This window comes from Ambystoma mexicanum, chromosome 2q, assembly GCF_040938575.1.
Source record: "Ambystoma mexicanum isolate Mex_15411 chromosome 2q, UKY_AmexF1_1, whole genome shotgun sequence".
NCBI lineage: Eukaryota > Metazoa > Chordata > Amphibia > Caudata > Ambystomatidae > Ambystoma > Ambystoma mexicanum.
Window position 1 is genome coordinate 892602672 of NC_090924.1, and position 25582 is coordinate 892628253.

At 49.9% G+C, this 25582-nt stretch overlaps 1 protein-coding gene across 4 annotated transcripts in view; it reads left to right on the forward strand.

Annotated features, from left to right (window-relative positions):
* ARHGAP21 (Rho GTPase activating protein 21) overlaps positions 1-25582 on the forward strand; it is a 1630902-nt gene that overhangs the window by 825526 nt on the left and 779794 nt on the right. For all 4 annotated transcript variants that reach the window (XM_069648161.1, XM_069648162.1, XM_069648163.1 and 1 more), the window contains one exon: positions 24041-24199. In XM_069648161.1, the coding sequence (XP_069504262.1) occupies positions 24041-24199 (159 nt within the window). The remainder of the gene's footprint in view (positions 1-24040; positions 24200-25582) is intronic.

Below are 25582 nucleotides of genomic sequence, written 5' to 3' on the forward strand. Positions count from 1 at the left end.
GTGTTCACTAGAATTGCCTTTCTGCATAGGAGAAAGATAGGTTGGATGCAGGGTTCTTAGACCTAATTTTGAATGGATTGTGTCCTCCCACGTATTCCTCATCTTATGATAATTATCTCTCCAGCTGCTTCGGAATTATTTCAACAGGGGGCGCTGTGTGCTGTCTCATTGAGGCAGTGTCCCTCGAAGGCCTCCGTTCAAATGTCGCTGTCAGCATCAGTATAAATAGTGCAAACAGCACCCATTCGCTTCAGTTGCGTTTTTCCGAGCTAACACTTCGAGAGAATTATGGTGCGCTTCGGTTCTTCTGTGAATCACTAGTTATTTTCGTTTCGAAAATGTTTTCTTCGTCAGCACCATCGATGCCCAAGTCGGGCTTCAAGAAGTGCCAAGATTGTGGATCGAAGATGTCGATCACTGTCCCCCACCACGTATGTCTGTGGTGCCTTGTTTCTGGACACCGTACCTCCGACTCCTGCATGACCATGGGGGGGAGGGGGCGGTAATACACAGACAAACCTACACAGACATTAGAGTTTGGAGCGCCCCCATGTCCCCCGACACCGAGATACAGCTGCTACAGAGGCATTCAGCATAGAACTCGCTGACAAGGATGCCCCAAGGGACCGAATTTTATAACACAGCCCAGCTTCTTGCACAGAGGGGGAGAGAGGCTCCCATTGCCTGCTGACCCACAAGAACGCCCCTGGACCTGGCAGAAGGCGGCATCCAGCTTCTTCCCTACGCATATCATGCGAGATCTCGAACGCTACTTGGTGTGACCGAAGGCAGCAGAACCGCATGTTGAGGCCAAGAAAGCTACAGATGGCGGCAAGGCTGCATGGTGAGGCACAAACATAGGACACCAGCGACCTAGCAGCCACAGAGCTCAGTCCCCCGCATACAGAGCAGCCCAGCAGGGAATGACCCTGCAAAAGGGGCCACAAAGCATCCTCTGAGCCCTGAGGTACTTTCACCCCCCTTGTATAAAGGGTAAAGCAGTCGCCAGGATAAAGCAGCCCGGGCTACACTGCTAGGAGATAGACGAGTAGTAAAGCACACGTTGAAAACCCTCCTCCATAGTCCAAAGTGGGAGCACACGCGCCCCCCAAGCTGACCCTAGAGTCTACACGAATTTGGAGAGCAGTAACAACAGAATAGACACACCAGAACTAAAAGGGCTCACCTAACCTTTCGAGGGATCGGAGCCAAGGAAGCGCCCGATTCTACGCTGATGACGCCCAGCTTTTCCTCTCATTCTCTTCCTTCACTCCTGACCTCCATCTTAAGCGCTCTTCTTGTCTTACTGCCATTAAAAATTGGATGTCATCCCACTTTCTCTCAATACAGACAAGACTGAAGTCTTATTCTTTCCCTCCAACACTATTCCTCCTCCGTCTCCCCCTCCTTCTATTCACTTTCCTCCCCTTAATCTTCCCCTCTCTGCCCATGCTCGTAATCTTGGCATTCACTTCGACTCCTCCCTTTCCTTTACCCACCATATCTCTCTCACTTCCCACGCATGTCGCTACCACCTTGTCAATATCCGCAAAGTATGTTCCTCTCTAACCTTCCACGCCACTAAATTTTTAATATCCTCCCTTCTCTTCTCTCGTCTTTTCTATTGTTCCCCTCTCCTCTTTGGACTCCCTGCTTCTCATCTTGCCCCCCTAAAATCCCTCTACAACTCTGCCATTTGCACCTTCTGTCTACTCTCACCTCATGACTCCATCTCCTCCTCACTCTCACAGCTTGGCTGGCTTTCCTTTCAGTCCCAACTCAAATTCCACTTCCACTGTCTCGTCTTTAAATCTCCCCATGAACTTGCTCCCCCTTATCTCTCCTCTCTCATCTCATTCTACACTCCCTCCCGTTACCTCAGATCTTCTCCTTATTCCCCCATCCCCATGTGCCGCCTCCTCGTTTTCGCTCCTTTCAGCTCCTTGCTCCCCTCCACTGGAACTCCCTTCCCCTCTCTATCCGCTCCATCCCCACCTATTCCTCCTTTCGTCTCTACTTAAAATCTCTCCTTCTCCACTCCCCTCCCTGATACTCTGATCCTCCCCTCCCCTCCCCGCCCTTCCCTCCCCCCACCCGTCTTTTATCCTTCCTCCTCATCTTGCCTCTCTATCCTTACCTTGTCTCCTCTTATGTCCCCTCCCCCCCCTCGCCATCACCTTATCTCACTTCCTGTTCCCCACTCCATTCCCTTCTCCACCCCTTTTTCCCCTCATTTATCTCTGCTGGCAAATTGTTATAGTTGCTGTACTGATGGTTTGACTCATATCTTGTATTTGCTTCTACTGTTATTGTATTCTTGTTATAATATACAGTGCTTTGGTGTAAAGCGCTATATTAATTAAAAAAAATAAACATACAGAAGGGCTTCTACAAGACAAGCAAACTCAGACTAAAGACGGCTGCTAGGCCAAACCGTGCAGTCCAACCATATCGGAAAGAGAGTAAAGTCTGAGTGAGAAACGCTACCCTCCCAAACCCCAGCCTAGGCCAGACTTGGAAAGTATGCTCTGAACTGCACCATTAAAATGTGCCTCTCATCCCTATCACCTTGCAAGGACAAAATCGCAGCGGCAAATCGCAAGAGCCCCAGCCTCCCCTCTCCGCTTGCAATAATACGCAGCACAAGGAGCTGGCAGTTTACGGATCCAAGACCTCCACCAAATCAGTAGCCCGCCAGGTGCACATGCAGGGGACACTCAACCCAGACACAGCCCAGAAACTACAAAAGTTCTGAAGAGAAGGCGGTGACATGGCAGCCTCCCAACCTTAAGTGGTCTTGTCTCACTCATTCCAGGAGGAGACCATGAAGCTTCCACCAAAGCGGATGTGCGCCTACTGCTTGGAGAAATCTGGACCCTAAGCAACATGACCGCCACATTCAACGCTCTTGAAGAAAGAGTGCTCGAACTACCAGCAATCTACAGACAGCATGGAGATGAAAATGGAAGGTCGGCTACAGGATCTAGAGCAAAGGAACTTGGACCTATCAGCAAAAGTCGATGACCTAGAAAATAGAGAAAGACAGTCAAACATTCGAATTCGGGGACTGAAAGAGACCCCAGATGAGACCCTGGCGAGTTTAGAAAGGAAAGTGAAAGCGTTGGTAAACTCTCTCTTCACCTCGCCCCTAAATCCTGAACTGGAATTTGACTGTCCACTGGACAGGCAGCCTGCCAGGGGGACCAAGATCAGTACTAGCAAAATGCAACCACTACAGGCAAAAAGCTGGAATCATGCGGCTAGCGAGAGAATGAGACTATAGAGTTTGAGGACTCCAGAGTATAGATATATCAAGATCTGTCCGCTGCTACTCTCGCCCAAAGACGGGCATGCCGCCCCTGACCACCTGGCTGCGTGAACGTGACACAAGATACAGCAGGGGCCACCCTTTCTCACTCTTTTGACTATGCAGATGAAGAATACAGAGTAGTTTCTGGAGAGGAAGCAATACATGTGCTGAAAGGACTTGGAGAAATAAACAGTACAGTAGAAGAGGATGAAATGCCGTCCTCATCAAAGCTGACACAAAAGCCACTAGGACCAGATCCGAGAAGAGGGTGATCAAAAGGGTCAAGAAAATACAAAAAGCTGAATCCCTCTTAAGGATGAACTAGCTAATTCAAGGAATATACTGAACGGACAGAGTCCCAAAGAGGCAGAAGAAGGGACAAGGGAAAATGGAAATTTGTGGAGCGGGTAATGCCACGCAAACGAAGGATTAAGAAAGATCTTAACTCTGTGTCCCTCCCCACCTTGGACTCTGACAAACACAACCTGCTGGGCTGGGCAGCTACTAGAGTTGCCAAGAGACATACCGACCCTCTTTATGGTCCAGAAGTTTGTAAGTTAAAAAGTTTGGGTTCATAGGGAGACACCCGTAGTGTGGCCCTCTAAGCACGAGGGCATCTCCACAGTCAAAAACACTTTATTATTTTTCTTATCTATTCTTTTTCACTTCGGGGCAGGGGGCATCGCAAGAGCTAAGAGGCACGATTATCACAGGGGAAATGAGGCCTGAGGAAGATACTCCTCAACTAAGTTCTGTGATTTGCAAGCAAGATTTGATTTCAATGTATAAATGCCCGAACACACACCATACAGCGACAGCTGTGCACTGGAGGTACACAGACACAGACACATGAACATGGAGCGCAAAACTACGCACCCACTCTAATAAGCTGCACCCGATGCATGTGTTGCAGCACTACAATGGCGGCTCGCTCAATACATACAGGGTCTCTAAATGTTAAGGGTCTCAACTCACTGCAGAAAAGATCTATACTGACCAGGTTGTTTCAACAATCTAAGTTAGACTTATTGTTCGTTCAAGAAACTAAGTATAAACATAGAGAGGAATTTTTGCTACGAGGAAAACAAGTGGGAGGAGTGCTTTGGGCCTCAGGACCGGACAAAAAGGGGAGTGGGCATCATATATCGCAGTTCTTTAGAGCTATGTGTGTCACAAACATTCAGGGATCCGGGCGGAAGATTCATAGTTTTACATGGAACCATTAGGACGAAACAAGTCACACTGTGCTCAGTATCCGCCCCTAACACCCAACATCTGATTTTCTGCAAACACCTCCTTGCACTGTTAGATAAGGAAAGGGCAGGCTCCCTGATCTGTGGAGGTGATTTAAACCTGATCATGGACCCGGCACTAGATTGGAAGTCCTAAAGGGACGGAGCAGTCCCAAAACCCCCCACCCCACCTGAGAGATACGGGAGCATTCAGGATCTTGGTGAAGGAACACCTGTTGATAGATGCTTGGAGAACCCGCCATCCCTGGCAAAACACATACACATTCTATTTGGCCCTGCACAACACCTTTACCCGCATAGACCATTTTCTCCTGGAGGGAGACCTAGAGCACGACCTGAGGAGCGCCAATATAGAACCAGTCGGGTGGTCAGACCATGATATGGTAATAGTAGGCCTAGACCTGGATCCCAACAGACAGATGGGCGCTGGCTAAGTAATGACACATTCTTTAGAGATGGGCTTTTTAGAGAATCCCTGGACTAGGATATAAGAGTTCTTCAAAAGAAATTACACTGGGGACACCCCTTGCAATGGGATGCTGCTAAGGCTACGTAAGAGGCCTCATAATTGGCCAGGGTGCCTCAGCTAAGGGGATCCGACAGCGCAGAGAAACCCAATTAATGAAAAAGAGGCCACACTAGAAAGACAGCGGGCAGGGTGGGGGGGGAGGAAATGTTAACGGAAACAAGGGAACTGAAGGAACTCTGACAGGGGAAAGCACTAGCCCACCTTAGATTTATCAAACAAAAGTATTACGAGAAAGGCGATAAAGCTGACACGCTGCTAGCCTCTAGGCTCAGAAAGCAAAGAGCGGACAGAGCAGTGAAAAAAATCAACGCCCCATCTGGAGCCACACTAACCCGAAAGACATAACGGCCTGCTTTGCCCAATTCTATGAACAGCTATACACTTCTGATTGCAATCCCACCCCCGAGAACTGGGCACATTTTATTGCCAAAATCGCTTTTCCCCAAATACAGCCCACAGACCGCGAAAAGCTTAATGCCCCTGTAACGAGGGAGGAAATTGACCATGCCATTTCAAGCTTGAAAGCAGGCTCAGCCCCAGGCCAGGACGCTTTACCCCGGCTTTCTACAAGAGACTAAAAGGCACCCTCACTCCATTTCTGACCCTATTATTCAATGACATTGTCGACCGGCCAAACCCCACCCTCGTTTACTGAGGCGAGAATAATAGTAATTCCAACGGAGGGTAAGAATAAACTGGAGTGCGGCTCATACAGGCCCATTTCGCTATTAAACGTTGATGCCAAGATATATGCCAGTATCCTGGCAAAGAGATTAAGCAGAGTCCTCCCAATACTAATTCATAGTGACCAAGTAAGGTATGTGTGTTAGGGAGAATTCTCTGTTTAGGCTGAATTTCCCTACCTAGTGAGTCCCCCAGCAGCTTTGCTGGATTTCTGGGGTTTCTTTTTTTCTCCTGCCAAGAGTGAGACTCTTTTACCCTCACTCTTGGACATGTTGAAGTGTGTTTTCTTGGTTAAACCTTGTGTTGAATGGGCTATGGGGTCTTTTACTCCATAGGGCCTCATGTATTTTTGTGATGTGGGTTACACAGCACCCTCTGTGCCGTGACCCAGGGGTGTCCTAGGGACTCCCCAACATAGACTCCATACCCTGGGACTGACTACTGTCTCCCAGGGCATGTAAAGTCACCAAAGACTTTGCTAGTCTTGAATCCTGAACAGAACCAGTACAAACCATCATATTGTGGACGTACTGGCTGGGGCAATTCGATTGACCCAGGGTCTGTTAGTCGAGGGGGCACGTCTCCGTCCCCCCTGATCGAGTTTTGGCTGGTGGCAGTGGAAACTACGTTTTATATTCGACCGCGAATATTTTCCTATGGGATTTCCCATTGTTTTAGGCTAACACATTTAATTATTTATTTACGGTAGCCTTAAACATACCGCCGGTTTTATATATTTATTTTTATAACTCCGGTTGGGACTTTTTGCCAAAACTTGATTCTAAAATGGCGTTGGTGTTCGCCTCTGTAACTCTGACCCAAAGTGGAGCCCTTTGTTCCACTTTTGGCGGGCTTCTCCACAGAAGCCCTCCAAAGTGGTGCCACTCTGTCTGGGGTACTTAGGAGGGGTGTAGGGGGATTTAGGCACCCTGGACTGAGTTACCTTGGTAACTCAAGTCGCACTCCGTCCTGATTGGCCCAAGTGGTGAGCCGGCCGGCTCACCACTTAGCATGTTTGAGTGACAGCTAGGCTGGGTGAATGGGGGTTTGCTGCATAAAAGCAGGGCTTTGGGGACTGGAACTTCAGAAGTCGCCACAGGACCAAGAATCCGACGAGGGAAGAGCTGAGCCGACCTGCTTCGACGACACCACCCGGTGGAGCCCTGCTGAACCGTCTCACCACTTTTCCCGACGACCGAGGAGAACTCTTAGCGGAGTGGCTCCTTCCCTTGACTGGTGGGGACAACCAGTTTCGCCTTCTTTTCGCTTCTCGAGGTATCTCGTGGCCGCCTTGCCAGTGCCAAGCACCCCAGCAACCAGAACCCCACCACTTTTACCCCAACCACGAAAGTCGGTACAACCCTTTAACCGGAGGACTCCGCGGCTGGTTTCTTCCCGGGCAGTGCAACGACCCTCTTCTTCTGCTCTTCAGCGAGAACTTCTTCTCCCCTGACCGACGTCGAGCCCTGCTGCCACTGCCTGGAACAACTGCCACCGCTGGAGGATCCTTTCCGCTTAAGGTACCGTGTTCCGCCTGGCTTCCCTTGCTACCGACTGTACGGGGTAGATTTAGCCCCCGGCTTTCGAACCTGGGAGTGCCTGGAGCACCTTGGCTAAACTTTCTAAGTCACACTAAACTCTTTCTAACTCTGTGCAAGACTTTGAATCCCTAATAACAGTGTGATCTTGGGCACATTTTTGCTCCGGCTACTCTAAGAGTGGGCCCTGCCTAGTGACTTTTGCTCACCTGTGACTTTGTGCTTCTTTGAGCCTATTGCAAGTGTTCTGGATCTTAGAGTGGTGTGTTTAACCCATTTCTGTTTCTCTTTACCCCTTTCCCTAACCTACTAGAGTGTCATCTAACGTTAAGCGCTCACCTCTGTTTTAATTATGTGGTATTAACTTAGAGTTGTCTAGATAGGAGTAAGGGTTGAAACTGCTTTCATCATAACTGTGTTTGAAGTGTTTTTTTTTTACTATATTTTGCTAGAGTGATTTCCACTTATGTGTATTTAATAAATCAATAACTATATACTTTTGAAACCAAGCTCTGGTCAGTGTTTGCTTGTGCTATTGTGTCCGGGTACATATTGTGTATACTTTGCATACTGCCTAACTCTTCTTGAGGGAAGTCTGACTGCTCAGCCACAGCTACCAGGTAAATCTGGGTGGTACAGACTGCTACCAAGTGGGTTTACTGCTATACCTGTAGTCTTAAATCTTTTGCAGTGTTCCCCAAGGGAACTGCACAGGTTTCTGCCTAACAATGTGCAAGGCAGACAAGGCTCGGACAATGTCCGCAAGAGGCTTAACTTGATGGCGACTGTAGACCTGCACAATGCTGACCCCACCTTCCTCTCGGCCGATGCAGAAAAAGCATTCGATGGAGTGGAGTTTTATGAATCAAATTCTTGAAAAAGCGGGCCTTGGGCCGAACTGGATCTAAGTGGCGCACAAGCGCTTTACAAAAATACAAATGCAAGAGTAGTAAATAATTGCATAGCATCCCCCCATTTAAACTGACCAGAGGAACCAGGCAGGGCTGCCCCCTTTTGCCGCTAGTCTTTGTCCTGGTTATGGAACCCCTGGCCCAGACGGTCCGGAATGACAACTCTAGAACTGCCCTACAGAAATTTGGTAGACACTATAAAATGGCCCTTTATGCGGATGACGTCCTGGTTTATTTAACCCACCCCATCCCGTCACTCTTGCCCAGACTGGATGAATATGGCACACTATCGAGGTTCCATATCGACCGAAACAAGACAGTATACCTACCCTTTAAAAAATGGTGATGCACATCCAGATTCTAACCCAGAGAACTGGGGCCTAAAGGTAACGCAAAATGACTTTAAATACCTAGGAATAACCATTACAAAACAGTTAGATTTGTACCTAGCGAATTACAAACCACTTTGGACACACATTCGACGCAACAAAGAGAATTGGGTGAAACTAGGCCTGTCCTGGGCGGTTAGGTTTACGGCAATAAAAAATTAATGTCTTGCTGCATCTTAATTTCTTGTTCCAGTACCTCCCAACAATCCTGCCAGACGTTTTTCCCAACAGTAGGTAAAAGAACGGTACTCTCATTTTTATGGGAAAGAGAGAAACCGTGCAAAGCATACAGCACACTAATCCTCCCCAGAGAGAAGGGCGTCCTAGCATACCCTGACTTTCTGGAATATTTTAGAGCAGCACAGCTCTGAGTGCTGGTTTACCACATTCGAGAAGCAAAGCATAAGCAGTGGGTCTACTTAGTAAATGGGCTTTTTGCCCCTGTCACCCTGGTAGAATGGCTATGGGCCCCCTAAAAAGCCATACTGCGCAAAGCACGCGAACACTCGGTTATGGGACTATTATGATCGATCTGGAAGAAGGGATGCCAGAGTTTGTCAGGATTAACTTCCTGGCCATCACCACTTAGCTGCTTCTGGGCCCCTCCTATTAGAGACCTTCTCATAGACCTAATTCCCCTCCAGCCACAGTTTTTGTTTATATTTATTTTATTTGTTAAGCGCACCTGTCCCGTAGGTATGAGCAGGGGCTGGTCACGGCAGGCCAGATGTGGGGGGAAGGAATCTTCCTAACTAGAGAGCAGTTAGAGGAAGCGCAGCAAGGCCTCAAAATCAAACTGCTTCCTTACCTGCAATTGAAAAGGGTCCTCACAGACTCGAGATGGAAAACACAGCTGCATGCCCCCTCACTCCCTTCGAAACCATACTGAACACATAGTCAGAGTCCAAAGGCCTGACAGCAAAAATGTACAAAGCACTACTAGAAAGGGGCCACCTGCCCACTACCCGCACCCAAAATTAGTGGGAGGAGAATGGGGAAGCGTGGGAGGCAATATACTGAGCAGTCTGGAAATCGTCAATAGCTGTCCAATACAAAATGCACAACTGCAGGATCCTTACTCAATGGCACCTCACACCTCACCGCCTAGCCAAAATGTACGCCGGTACCAGCCCCTATTGGTAGAGAGGGTGCACGCAAATTAGCACATACTGGCACCATTGGTGGGACTGCCCCAAAGCACAGACCCATTGGAAGGAGATCCTAGGCTGGATCCTCGAATTAGAGCGAATCAATGGAGATCTCACCCCGCTCCTAGTGCTGTTTGGCGTAGAAAAAGTAGAAGAGCACTACCAGGTCCTCCCCCACATGCCCAGAAACCTGCTTTTAGCAGCCCGTGTCTGTATCACCATTAAGTGGAAGGGAGCCCTTCTGCCCACTAAGAAATACTGGCTGCACAAAGCTAAGGACATCTATAAAATGGAAATCCTTACAGCCGCACTTAAGGAAACACACACACACATCGACACGCAATGGCTCCCCTTCTTAGAGTACTGGGAAGCATACTGCACATTCGCATCAACCACCCCCACAAGCACACCTACATAGTGGTGAACGTTCACACCCGCCTGCAGCGACAAATGATCCCACACCGAGCTACGCCATTAAGAGACCCTAACTAATCTAACGTGCACGACCAATGTGCACAATCTTGCGGCCAAGTAACGCACTTTAAACAGTGGGAGAAAATGCAAATCAGTAACCCAGTGACAGCCTGTCGCCAGATTTACAATAAATCCGAGCTCCCAATTGGACAACAGGTACCTCGAGAAGAGGGGGTCGGGGGAAGGGAAGAGGGAAAGGGGGGGGGTCTCATCTTCATCTTCCTTCACCATTTGTTTCGCACTCTTTCCTTTTATGTTGAAATACAAAATGTAAAAACTGTTTTGATCCAAGTTTTCGTTACATTGCCGCCTCCCATGGTAAGGGAGAATTATGTTTTACTGTAAATTCAATCTAGGGATCCTAATAAAACAAATTAAAAATAAAGACTGCTAAATTGAGGGATTCCTCTCAACATAAGAAATTAAAATGGTCTCAATTCAGAAGTTGATCACAGCATTCTTCCTAGTCTTCTCCGAAGAAGGCCAAGAAACGGCATCATAGGTCCCCTTCGACCGCCGATGATTCCTCAGCTGAGGTAATGAGGCGTCCAAAGAAATCAGACTCCCCTGCAAAGTGGTGATGTTCTCGTTCTGAGATGTTTAAGATCTTTGAGAATGCGGGCTCAACCCACTCGAAAGACCAGCAGAAAGCCCATGCCCCTATCGATCTGAAAAAAGATGACCAAGGAAAGGCAAAGACAAAATCTTCGAAACTGAGCTTAAACCGGTGCTACATCAAGAAAGTTCTCGATCCAATGGGAAATCGTCTAGGGCTTCGATGAGTCGGGAACTTAGCCTTTGAAGGTTCAGTTGAAGCACAAGAAGTCGACTACGCCAACGCCTTCGCTGACACCATCGGTGTCGACACTGGTATCGAAGTCGACGCCGACTAAGGTGTTCCCGACTTCGAGGTCATTGTCGAAGATTACTTCAAAATTGACAAAGCTAGTGGTGGTACAGGAAAAGATTTTCAAACCTTTACCTAAAGACTTTAAAAGTCTTTATCAGCCATCTATGAGGAAGATCATCCTTCTGATAAAACACCACCTTTTGGGCTACAATTCAGCACCCCTAATGTGCCAGAAGAGCTCCAGATTAAGGCAATTATACGACAACCTTCAGTCAGCAAGTGGGTTAGAGACCTCACCTAAGTTGGAGTTTGGCAAACCAGATCCAACTGAACATGCTTGCTCTGCATATAGAAAACTAATGAGTAAGGTTATAGTTATTTTTACACCCAGTCCCCTTTCATCCATACTGCATGAGCGTCCCTTCCAAGGGACAGGAGACAGCAGGTGGATGATCATGTGTCAAGGTGAGACTGGTGTCCACCAGGAATGTGGCCTACAGCTTATCCTTCCTTCGCGCAAGGCAGGGTCCCGCTGCATCCATATGGCCAGGGCGCGCAACTGCTCCAGCAGCCCCTCGTTACCCCGTCAATATCGCCTACCACCAATCCGACCTGCGAGGACAGTTTCTTTGAACGGTTTCTCAGGCTCAGGAAATCTACTCGGATGGGGGACATCCTCGGGGACTTGCTCCCACCAATGGCTCCGACACCACAGGCTCTGGTGCAGGCACCCCTGTTCAGCCACATGTCCAGGCGTTTCCGCATCAGCCTCTGGCCCCGGTCTCCACGTCCCAGCCTTCGGCTCCCAACTCCCCATCTCTGGTCCCTGACCAACAGGACCCGCAGGGGACACAGATGAGGAGGACCCCGACATGCCATCTTCAGCCAAAGCCTTCCACGAACGTCTGGCAGGGCTGGCAGAGTACCTGGGCCTTCATCAACCCGAGTTCGAGCAACCAGCAGCGGGGGTCCTCACAGAAGTCATCATGCTACGTCCCATGACCAGAACGGGGATCCCAATGCAGAAGGACGTCGTCGCCTTGGCCAAGAACGGTTGGCTCAAGCCACACTCAGCCCAGCCGGTGAAAAAACGCCTGGACACCAAGTACAGGCTGATGGAGGGGGATACACTCTTGCTATCGGCCCATCCTCGGCCACACTCCTCAGTGATCTCTGCGGCATCACTATACTCCAAGCCTCAGTCGTCAGCCTCCTCCTCTGCGGCGCTCCTAGGCAAGGAGGAGATGATTTTGGAGGCGTATGGGAAGAAGCTGTATACCAACGTGTCCTTGCACCTTTGTCAAGCCAACGCGGATGCCATGCTGGCAGCCGTTAACCAGAGGCTCTGGTGGGAAATTGCGAATTTCCTCCCAGAGCTTCCGGTGCAGAGCCAATCACGATTCAGGGCAGCATTGGCAAAGGCCGAGATGGTGGCACAGGACCTCATGGAGTCCATTGTGGCCCACGTTGACACCTCTGGCTGTGCCATCTGCATTGCCATGGACATGAGAAGAACAGCCTGGCTCCGTGCTACGAAATTCAACCCATATGTCCAGGAACGCATCTTACATCTTCCATTTGAAGGGGGCGACCTCTTCCACTCCACAACGGATGAGGAGCTGGACAAGAAGAAAAACAGCTCATAAATGGCCAAGTCTTTATCCATCCTGACAATGACCACGCCCAAAACGTACACCCAGTCACAGCAACGCTCGGACAAGGGCCGTACATACAGAGGGGTCTGCGGCTTCCAAGAGTGGAGGTCCAGGCAGCCTGATCATTCGCCGACTCAACATTGGCGCATACACCAGTGTGCGTGGTGTACAGGCTTTTTCCAGTCCCTCTCCTCCGCAACAGCCTGGGGGGGGGGGGGGAAGAATGCATGACACACCCCTTGGGGTCCATGTGTATCCAGTGGGGGGGGGGGCAGGCTTGCTCTCCATGCACATTTCTGGTTCCGGAATTTCGCTGAGCCCTGGATCATCTCTGTAGTCTCCATGGGGTACTGCCTCCTTATCCCAGCCTCTCCTCCCTCCTCCCCTCCACTCCACACAAGTTGGGACCACAACTCTTTTGGCGGAGATCCGGTCGCTCGTCGAGAGCCAGGCAGTGGAGGAAGTCCCAGCCTCCCAGATAGACTTGGGCTTTTACTCCAGGATTTTCGCCATTCAGAAGAACCAGGTGAGAGTTTTGCTGGACCGTTCCACCCTCAACCTTTCCCTGCCTCTTCAGAAATTGAAGATGGTTACGCCATCTTTGATAGCGGAGACAATGTGCAAGGGAGACTGGATGTGCTCCCTGGATATGAAGGACACGTACCTACACGTCCCGATCTGGCAGCCTCATTGTTCTCTTCTACGATTCAGGATCATGGGCTACCATTTCCAATACAAGGTGCTTCCTTTCGGCCTCACCTCACCCCCCAGGGTCTTTACCAGGCTGATGAACACAGTGGCGGCCCTCCTCAGGTCGCAGGGCCACCACATCTACCCGTACCTCGACGACTGTCTTGTCAGGGCGACATCTACGGAAGCAGTGCACCATGCTTCCCACACACACTGCACGAGCTGGGTTTTTCGCTCAAGAAGTCGCAGCTGCAACCCACGCAGAGACTGACCTTCTTGGGTCTCATTTGGGACACATGCTCAGAGTTTTTCCCTCCTAGTACAAGATCACGGCCCTCAAGAGGGCCTCAGCGCACTTCCTCAGCAGAGAAGTGACCTATGCCTGGTGGTAACAACACTTACTGGGTCTCATGGCAGCAGTCCTCTTGGCCATCCTTCACACGAGACTCAGGATGAGGCTACAACTGCACTTGCACCCTTTTGGAACAGGAGCGAGGCTCTCGGTCAGAGATGATCAACGTTCCTCCATCACTTCACCAGGTCCTCACATGGTGGTCCAGAGACTGCAACCTTCGTCTGGGCAAGCCTCTCCGGCAACCTACCACGCTGGTCGCCATCACCCACGGACTCCTCTCTCGAGGGTTGGGGGGGGCACCCTGGACAACCACTGCGTCCATGGCACCTGGACCTAGCAGGAGTACCACATTAATTGGCTGAAACTGAAGGCGACCTGGCTGGTGCTCGGAGCCTTCCTTCCGGTCATCGATGGCAGGGTCGTCCTTATTCAGACAACTCGACTAGCATGTTCTATTTCAACAAGCACAGAGGTACCAGATTTCCCCCCCACCCCCACTGTGCAGGCTCGCAGTCAGCATGTGGGAATGGGCCCTGCTGGGGTAATCCAACCTGGAGGCAGACAGGCTCAGCAGATTGGGTTGCGGACAACTACAGTTGAACAACCTAGTACTGCAGGAAATCTTCTAAAAATGGGGACACCCCCAGGTGGACCTCGTTGCCTCCTGGGACAACAGGAAGTGCCAACTGTTCGCTTCCTGGCAGGGTCTGGGCCCGGGCTCCCTGGGTGATGCATTCTAGATTCAGTGGGACGGAATGACCGCATACCCCTTTCCGCCCACATCACTGATATACAGGGTGATATGCAAGATCAAGGAATCTCGCCACCTCAGAATCATTCAAATAGCACTGTGATGGCTGGCCAGGCCATGGTTCTCAGAGCTGTTCAGCCGCTCGGAGAGGTGCCCATTCTCCTCCTGACGGGCCCAGCACATCTTCTGCCGCAGCAGGGGGGGGGGGGGCAGGGTCATCCACCCTGCGCCACAGAAACTAGCCCTCACAGCGTGGTTCCTGAACAGGTCACGCTAGGTCAACTCAGCCTTTCCCAGGCTTATCTAGAGATCATACAGGAGAAAGTCTTCCAGGGCCCAGTATAAGAGCAAGTGGACCAGGTTCTGCCACTGGCCAGATTAAGGGTATCAACCCCCTTGCATGTACCTTGGACGATGCTCTCCTTCTTGGCGCACCTGCCCACTCAGGCATGCAGGTGGGCACTTGCTCCACTTATTTGGCAGCCATTGAGGCTTACAGAAACTCTTGAGGTGGAGATTTTTTCCTCTTCCAACCCGATTGTCCGGAAACATTTGATGGGACTCGCCAGACTCTACCCGCCCATCAAGAAGCCACACTGTGTTGGACCTGAACATAGTTCTGAGTGCACTGGCGCACAAGCTATTTGAACCAATGGCGTCCGCGGCTATCATGCTGGTCACCATTAAGACAGCCTTGCTAGTCGGCCTCACCTCGTAGAAGCAGCCAAATCCAGGCACTGGTCGCCTCAGAGCCATATACTATGTTTCACATGGACGCACCCAGCATTCTTGCCCAAGTTGTCTTCCACATTCCATCTGAAAGAAGAAATGGTGCTACCTATGTTTTTTTTGCTGAGCCCAAAGACGAGGCACAGAGTTCTGCACTGCCTTGAAGTCAGGCCTGCCCTGAAATTCTGCTTGGACAGGACCAAGGGCTTCCACAAGTCGGACGCATTTTGTCAACTTCGGCGGATCAAGACCGGGGTATCTGGCCTCTCTGGCCTCCATAGCTCGTTGGATGGTCTGGTCTCGGCAATCAAAGAAGCTTACGAGGGACAGCACAGGCCACTGCCGGCCAACATGCACGCCTACACGGTCAGAGCCAAGGCAACGGGCATCTCTTTCCAGCGGCATGTCCCCTGGCAAGTCATAAGCAGGGCGGCCACATGGGCCACCCCTTAGGCTTTCTGCAAGCACTACTGTTTGGATGCTGGTTCTAGATCAGACGCAGCTTTCGGACAGGCGGTTCTTAGAAACATGTTTGCTTAAGGAGGGTCTCCTCTCCATCCGGGCTACACTCAGTAATCGACCGTGCAGATTGGAGGAAAGCAGACATGAAGTAAGAGTAATTATAAGTTACTCACCATAGTGACTAACGTACTCTTGGTCCCCTTTCCTCCATATGTCCCGCCAGCCTCCCCCTTAATAAAACTGGTGTCATTGGGTAATGTTAAATCTATTGTCGACACTTCTATGAGAACTGAGGTGTGGCGCCGGAGGACTGAGTCAGGGCAACACATGCTGCCAGGGCTGCACACGCATGCCTCTAAATTTAAAGGGCAAGAAGGTTTTTTTCTGGTGAAAAAGGTTCCATTTCCCATCCCTTGGAAGGGACGCCCATGCATTCTTTAATTCCAGACACACTCATGTCTCAAAAATCTTTAACATTTTACTTGGATACAACTATCCGCCTCAATAAATGTAATCGATGAAGGTGAGACTTTGTTAACCTGGGAAGCATAGTGTGCTGTATTCTGTTACGGATAGCCAAGTAATCTCTTTGAGGTTCGCAGGTCAACTCTCCCAGAACTCAAACCACTTGATGCAAGTTTAAATGGCTTTCTACCTCTTCAAAATCTGTAATTCGAGGGGATTGGGTCCTCTGACGTATTCCATATCTATGACAGGTAATGTCCACAGCTGTACTGCTTCGGAAAATCTTCTGCGTCGATGCGCCGTCCCCGAGGACCTCCGACGGCCGACGTCACCTGATGTGATAAGTAGGACGCACGACGCCCGTAGCCACAGTTCGGTTTTTTCCGCGAACGTGTTTGCTTCCTGAATCTCGGTACGCCTTGACTTTTTGGAGTTTGCTGTATTCTTCTCGGTTCGTTGAAACTGTTTGGTTTTTGTGAAAACCTGTTCGTGACAATGTCTACTTAGTCTTCAACCCCAAGTCCGGGCTTCAAGAAATGCGGGGACTGTGGGTCCAAGATGTCGGTCACAGACTCGCACGACGCCTGCCTCTGGTGCCTCGGGGAGGCCCATGATACGAACGACTGTGTCGACTGCCAGTCGCTCACCGCCAAGGCCTTGCGGGAGCGCAAGAAGAAGCTGTCGGTAGGTCGGGTGTCCAAGCCCCGGAAGTCGAGGTCTACAGGGCTTTCGACGGATGACTCGAGAGGCGACTCTCCGTGTCGTCGGAAGTCCAGTGGGTCTCCTTCCAGGAGTCGGTCTCGCCACTCCTCCGCCTCTTTGAGGCTTTCCCGGAAGCGCCGGCATCGGTCGCCTTCCCCGTCCTCTTCCGAGGACTCCGCCCGTCGGCGGGTCGCTTATCCCACCATGCAAGTGACACTGGAGGAATGGGCTTCCTTCGGGAAGCAGATGTTAGCGATTCTTGAATCGCAGGGCACCGGTCCGTCCGCGCCTCTGATTGGGGTCGGTCGGCACCCGTCGAGAGACACCGCTCGTACGCCTTCGGGCTCGGGTGGTCGGCACAGCTCGCGGGAACGGTCTTGCTGAGACAAGGGTAGTCGTTCTCGCCATGCCCGTTCCAGGTCCCGGTCCTCGACGCGCTCGATACCGCGTGATCCTGTGCTGTCTTTGAGGAAGACATCGACGCCTGTGGCGCCGAGGTACTCGACGATTTCTCTCGAGGCTCCACCTCCGAGGGGGTCGTCGACGCTGTCTGCACCTAGGTCGTTGAGAGACACGCTCAGAGCTCCGGCTTCGAGGCCTGTGTCGACGCCGTCGATGATGATGATGGCGGCGCTGCAGCTGACGTCGACGCCGATTCGCTTGACGCGGAGTCCCTCGACGCCGGCGCTGACTCGTTCAGCGCCCTCGATGCCTTACGAGGCGGTGGTGTCGGAGGGGCCCCGTGGCATGGGTTTAGCTCCTAGAAAGGCTCTGGCTAAGGTCAGGCATAGCTTTGGTCCCCAGGTGTCTTTCTCTCACCGCCTGGAGTACATTTCAGAGGATGATGAAGGCTCTGATGAAGGCTTGGTTCCGGTTACGGTACCAGATGAGCTTCTCTCGGGCCATAGCCAGATTGATGACCTGAGGCAGTCACTGCATGATGCCAGTGGACTGGACACCTCTCCGGAGGTGGAGTTTTGTAGGCCGAAGCCTGGCACTCATGCCGATTCTTCATACCGGTGCCTTATGTCTCGGGTCACCGAGTACTTGGGATGGTCGGCTCCCCCAGGGGAGTTCGTTCAGGATGATCTCACGGACATCCTTGATCTTGGTCCCCCCACTGACTCGATGCTGCCGTTTCATATGGCTCCGCAGAGAAGGGTGGCGGCGGCTTGGACTGCTCCAGAGAGTCTTGCGGCAGTGGGCTCGTCTTTGTCGCGAAAATACCGCCCAGGCATTAGCGACCCCTGCTATTTGTCCAGGCACCCCATTCTGGAGAGTTTGGTCGTGCAGGCGGCTACGGCAAAGCAGGCGTCGTATCCTACCATCCCTCCGGATAGGGACGACAAACGTTTTGACAGCTGGGCGAAGAAAGTGTTTTCTTCAGGGGGTATGGCGCTTCAGACGGCCAACTCTGTGCCTTGTTTCGTTTCACACAAACTCTGTGGAACTGTGTTGCATTAGAGACTGAACATATTCCCGAAGGGGACGAACAGGATGGTTTCCTTGCTATGGTTCAGGATGGCAAGGATGCCATGCGTGAGGCCGTTCAGTTGGGTATGGACATGGCAGATTGTGTCAGCCGGTCCATGGCAGTGAGCATCGTAATACGCAGGTTTGCCTGGTTGCGGAAGTCTGGGTTCGCTCCTGATGTGCAGTCCCGGCTCCTCAACATGCCCTTTCACGGTGAACATCTTTTTGGCAGCAAGGCTGACGAGAGCCTTGAGAGGTTGCAGACCTCCAAAGCTGCAGCAAAGTCGTTGGGCGCTGCAGTTGGACAACCTCCGAGTTTTCGTCCTAGGGGACAACAATGGAGGGGAGGTTCCTTTCGCTATTACTCGTCCTTCAGTAAAGCAAAAGGAGCTGTCAGTCAAAGAGGCCACCGTAAGAGTGCCAGAGGTGGAAAACAAGGTACTCGAGGTGCCAAGGCCGCTTGGGCAGTTGCCTCTTTGCCCTCAGGCAACGCCGCTTCAGCTCAGTCATGAGGCCATGTCCCATGGTTCGCCGGTTGGGGGAAGGCTGGCGCAGCATCTTGTAGAGTGGCGTGCCATTACTTCAGATGTGTGGGTTCTGGAGATCATAACCCACGGCTACTGTCTTCCTTTTCGGCAGAGGCCTCACGACAATCCACCTGGGAACCTCTTTGAAGAGTCTGGATCCGCTCCTTGCGCAAGAAATGCAAGCCCTGCTGGAGAAAGGCGCCATAGAACTGGTGCCTGTAGCAGAGAGGAACAAGGGATGGTATTCCCCTTATTTTTTGATTTCGAAGAAAGACAGGGGATTGAGACCGATCATGGACTTGCGCGGTTTGAACAAACGCCTCAGGAAGGACAAGTTCAAGATGGTTACTCTCTCTCAAGTCCTCCAGGCCCTTCAACTTCAGGATTGGTTGGTGTCTCTCGACCTCAAGGACGCTTAATTCCATGTGCCGATCCATCCCAAGCACAAGAAGTACCTGAGGTTTGCGGTTGGCGACTCGCACTTTCAGTTTCGGGTCCTGCCGTTTGGATTGACCTCCGCCCTGAGGGTTTTCACCAAGCTCATGGTGGTCGTGGCAGCGCATCTCAGGAAAGGGGATTCACGTCTACCCCTACCTGGACAATTGGTTTATCAGGGGGAGCTCTCCCGAGCAAGTCCTGGATCATCTGTCCGTCACCTGCCACTCCCTTCACAAGCTGGGCTTCTCCCTCAATTTAAAGACGTCCCATTTGACGCCAACACAGCGGCTCCAGTACATCGGAGCAGTGCTCGACACATCCCTGGGGCTGTGTTTTCCTCCCCAGGTGAGGGCTCTTCACATTCAGCATATGGTGCACAAGTTTCAGCTTGCCCAGACTCTCCCAGCGTCAGAGTTATTGAGACTGCTCGGCCTCATGGCATCCTGCATTCTTCTGGTGCCAGAGGCCAGGTTGCAGATGGGATCTTTGCAATGGGCACTCAAGCTCCAGTGGTCTCAGTCCTCTGGCAGGTTGTCAGCCCCTGTTCAGGTGCCGCCCTCGGTCGCCCAGGACCTTCTGTGGTGGGCCGTCGAAGGCAATCTGATGAAGGGGGCCCAATTTTGGCTGCCCTGGCCGGAGGTGACGATTGTGACAGACCGCACCCTCACGGGATGGGGAGCTCATGCCAACGAGTTGACAGTCGGCGGTCGTTGGTCTCCGTCGGAGTCCAGACTCCATATCAATCTGTTGGAGCCGAGAGCCATCAGGCTAGCCCTGAAGGCTTTTCTACCAACTGTGCGAGGAAAGAGTGTCCTGATTCTAACGGACAACACGGTGGCCATGCACTACCTCAACAAAAAGGGGAGGGGGGGAGCAGGGTCACTTCCGCTGTGCAGGGAGGCGATGCAGCTCGAGTTCTGGGCCATACAGCAGGAAGTTTCGATCTCAGCGGTTCATCTGGCCGGAGACGACAACGAGACGGCGGATGCTCTGAGCAGGCAGAGCGTGATCTCCCACGAGTGGGAGCTGGCTCAGGAGATTCTCCTGGAGATCTTCGCCCTTTGGGGGACCCCTCAAGTGGATCTCTTCACCTCCAATGTCAACCGGAAGTGCGAAAGGTTCTGATCGCGGGAATTTCCTCCAAAAGGAGCCTTAGGAGACGCATTCGTGGTGGAGTGGTCATTCCCACTGCTGTACGCATTTCCTCCAGTCCCCGTCATCCCGCAAGTACTGCGGAGGTTACGGAGGTTTGGTTCCCGGATGATCCTCATTGCTCCAGCATGGGCCCGGAGGACGTGGTACCCGGACCTTCTCGACTTGTCCATCTGCCCTCCATGTCATCTTCCATACCGAGACGATCTGCTCTCACGGGAGTGGGGTCAGGTTCTCCATCCAGAGGTCAGATCCCTCAACCTTCACGCTTGGCTTCTGAAAGGTTGAGGTATAAGGATTGGGACCTCCCTGAAGACGTGATAGAGGTGTTGCTCTCGGCCAGGCGGCCGGCAACAAAGTCTATGTACTGTTGCCGTTGGAGAAAGTTCTGCGACTGGTGCAGAGTTAAGAATGTGGATCCTTTTGAGTGTGACATTCCTATGGTTCTGCCTTTTGTGCTTTCCTTGGCCCACAGGGGCTTGCAAGTGGGGACCATTAAAGGTTACCTGGCGGCGCTGTCCATATTTAAGCGCTCGTCTGAAGAATGTTCCTATTTTAAGATTCCTTTAATTTCTCAGTTTTTGAAAGGGCTCACTAATGTGTTCCCTCCGTCACCTTTTCTGGTGCCCGTTTGGGATTTGAACCTTGTTCTTAAGTTTCTTATGGGTGCTCGTTTGAGCCTTTGCATTCTTGCCCTTTGAGACTGTTAACTCTGAAAACTGTGTTTTTGGTTGCGTTTACTTCCACCCGCAGAGTGAGTGAGTTACAGGCACTTTCAGTTAAGCCACCCTTCACTGTGTTTCATAAGGACAGGGTTGTCCTTAGAGTTCGTCCTTCATTACTTCAGAAGGTGGTTTCGGAATTTCATTTGAGCCAGAAGGTTGTTCTTCCGGCGTTCTATCCTCCTCCACATCCTGGTACGGAAGAGGAGAGGCTCCATAGGCTTGATCCTAGGAGAGCGTTGAGCTTTTATATTTTGTGCATGTCCCGGGTCAGAGTGGACGATCAACTTTTCATTGGTTACGCTGGAAAGCTTTTGGGACAAGCTGTGAGGAAACAGACTTTGTCTCGTTGGATTATTTTAGCTATCTCCGAGTGTTGCCGCTTGGCGGGTAAGGACCCTCCGGCTGGCTTGCGGACCCATTCTACCATGGGAGTGGCAGCGTCTACTTCCCTGCAGAGGGGTGTTCCTATTCGTCACATCTGTGGTGCAGCCACCTGGGCTTCGGTACATACTTTTGTACGTCACTACTCCCTCGATTCCATCCGAGGGCAGGATCTGGCCCTTGGCAAGGCAGTCCTTTATTCTGCAATTTGGTTGGGCATGCTAAATTTGTGTTCTAAATTCTTTTCCCACCTTCTTGCATCGTACTGCTTTGGGAGTCTGTCATAGATATGGAATACGTCGGAGGACCCAATCTCCTCGAAGAACAAGTTACTTTCTTACCTGGTAACGTTCTTTCGATGGGATGGTCCGACGTATTCCATATCGCTCCCTCCCTACCTTCCCCGCTGCAGAATTAATTTTGCGATTGCAGCTTGCGTTCCGCAAGGCCTTGTGTGTCTGACTGGCAGAAAACTGGTGTGTCACGTTCTGGGGGATAAAACTACAACTGAGGCTACGGGCGTTGTGCATCCTACTTATCACATCGGGTGACGTCGGCCGTTGGAGGAGGTCCTCGGGGACGGCGCATCGCTTCGACGCAGACGTCGAAGATTTTCCAAAGCAGCACAGCTGTTGACATTACCTGTCATAGATATGGAATACGTCGTCTGACCATCCCATCGAAAGAACGTTACCAGGTAAGAAAGTAACTTGTTCATCTCTGACATGTGATCTGAGCACACTTTTGTAAGCATTACTATAAACTCAATGCGAGGTGTAAAGCCAGCGTTTGCAGTGGAGTCTTCAAATATAGTTCGTCATCTGCTTTCTGTTTCAAATGTGTTAGGAAAATGCATTTGATAAACCGGCTAAGGGAACGAATGAAACGCGCCTAGTAAAGTAAACTGCCAGTCCTCTCATTCATTAGATTTAGTTTCCATAATTGTGGTGACTTCTCTGAACACACCGAAAATAGAATGTGATCTTGGTAACAGTGTGGGGTTTTGTCATGCTACTTTTGATGGTGTGATTTGGTTGAAACTTTTGTACTTCCACACATCAGGCTACCTAAACTAGAGAATGGTTTGGTTTGCTTTAGCAGTGCCTTTTTCGTCACGGTTTGTGTCTGTGCTTTTCTGCACACCATATTGGAAAACAAACTGATCAATTAAAGTAATCAGTTTTATATCTTTTTCCACATGTTTAGTATCGCAAGGGTTACTACCCTAGTGTGATGGCCTAAGCAGTCGCCTGCACTGAAACGCTTGGAACAGAACACTCAGTGATAGTTTCAGCATCACAATGCAGTACATGCAAATCTAACTGAGCAAAGCAAAGAATAAACCTTTGTTTGTGAAAGTGATCTGATGTCAATGGGCTTTTCAGAAGCCTTGAATATTAAATTGGCAAAGCATCACCTATAGTGTGCATGCACTTGTTAGACTTGTTTGGCGACATGCATTCAAGCAGTCGTGACTGCTGGGACGTCGAGAGTATTCTGAATCTTGCTCATGGTGGTGTTTTAGAAATAGTTGAGAAGCTGGTACATGCGACTCTGGTGCAACGGACCAACCTTTTTCAGTTATTCGCATTGAAGCATGATTTGCAATCCATTGTCACGAAGAGTGTGGCGATTCTTTAACACATCAAGAAAAGGCACATTGACCCTTGTTGCTATAGAATCTGGGCGGTGTTGGAGATGCGTGGACTGCCATGGTTTGTACATCCATTTTGTGGACGATGTAATAGGTGGGTAGAACACTACATATTTTTCTTTTATTGCGGTGTCTAATTAAACACACTTGAACATGTTGTCGAGGCATCAGTGGGCACTGCGCCAGTGATTATAACGTTTTGACGAATGTTTTATATTCCCTATCCGGATCGGAAGGTACAGATCCTCTGCTACATGTATGCTCGAGACAATTATTTGTGAATTGTTTTATTCATACATTTAAAAAATGAGTGCACCCGGAAAAGTGGGATTATGAAGACGTGCTTTTTATTCATTTATGTGAAATGTACAGGATTAACCATTTCGAGTCTGAAAAAAATAGAAATCCGATTTCAATCCACTGTGAGATCATGTAACACCTTACATACATGTACATTAAGGAAGCAGTCAGGAGCTGTTAACCTTTGGGTACATATCTAAGAATTATATTCTCTTGTTTTGCTGATGATTTTCTACTAAAATGGCTAAATGGGATGTGTACATGCCTTTTTCGTGAATTATTTTAATGCCAGTTGCTCGAACACATCTAAAGATATTGACTTCTTTCTCGCAAATTGTTCAGTGGAAGCACATTTTAGTGCCATATGTCCCTAACTAAGTCCTTGTTCTTAATCTCTTTAGCACATTGGATATTTTGTTGGTATGGCATGTTTCAGCTTTAACTTTATTGAATATTTATAACGTTTTAACACTGAAATATTTTATTTGCTTGTAGATGAGCCGACTAGCCCCAGCATTGATCATGAAATTGCAAACATTCCTGCTTCTGCTGTTATCTGTGCAACTACTCGTCAGACACCGACTATAACCACAGTTCCTCCAAGTCCCACATCTCCTACTCCTGTAATCCGACGCCAGCTGTCGCATGATAGTGGTAGGTCTCACATTTGTATACATCGGTGTATATATAGTCTGTTTTTTTGTTACTGGATGAAGGCTCACTAATTAGATTTATTTACTTATTTTCATATGTATTTAATTTTGTTTTTACAATTTGGGTTTATTGATGCACCATATTGTGCTATTAAGTAGCTCTGAAAATTAAGGGAGACTTGATCACGACGTGATTTGAACATGCAACCTTCTGATCTGGAGTCAGAACGGCTATAGCTGCGCCACGTTGCATATTGGGCTTTACAATTAGCAGCTAGGAATGTTACTTTTGTCCCATAAAGCTCACTCTTAAGATCCACACGCTGAATCCAGCCCTGACATTTGAATGCTTTTTCAAGAATCCTAAAGCTCTAGGATGCTGTTACTTGAAACCTACAGAGCGCAGCACCATGTAATACTGCAGTTATTGGCCCACAAGTATGTTTACCTTTATCCACAACAGAAGAAGTTGGAATCCGGGCTGATTCATGAAACTGATGGCACTGTTTCTTTCATACTTTTTTTTGTTGGACAAAGGTTTTGCCTATTTCAGTATGGTGTCCAGATTTTCAAGTAAAAAAACCAGGACAGCCAACAACATAAAGGACTCCCCGCGCACTCCCTCCCAAACCCCCACCCCCCGCTCCCATAACGGACCTCCCCCTCAGCCATTCCCACAGTATATGCATACAAATTGTGCTGCTTGAGGGTTGATAAAAGCATGTATATACCAAACATGATACTGATTGAATTATGTATTTTAATGTAATATTTGTGCAATGAACATGACTGTTATTGGAATTTTGTGTCAAAATGTTGAGCATCTCAACTATAACACACTAAAAAAAAAAGTAATATTAATAACAAAGGTGCTTTTGTTCTGTTTAACTTTACATATCTTGCTATGTACTTTCCTCTCAGCCAGTCTCTGGTGCAAGCATGTAATGCATAATGCTTGTACCTGGTCCTAATAAGATGACATTCTTAGCATCCAATACTGTTTATATAGTTGATAAATGTTTGTGATAAAAAAAAAACAGACGTCACTCTCCCCTTGCCCAAAAACGGCACAGGGTTTTTAAAACATAAAAACTCTCGGAACAGGGGGACAGAGGTCCCAATCCCAGGACAGTCCCGGCAAAGCCAGGACATCTGGTCACCCTCCATTTCAGAGAATGACCCTTCGAAGTCCTGTATAATTGTTGTACAACATGCAACCCTCTATTATTCCCAGTTTTGGGGCACTTGGTGCCCCTCCACGTGGCACAACTAGGAATTATTGCCCAAGTGGTTAACATCGTACTCTCTTAGCATAGCCATTGGAACCACACTTGGTACATCTCTGGAGATAGCCACGTAACCAACTGCTCAAAAACGGCCGACT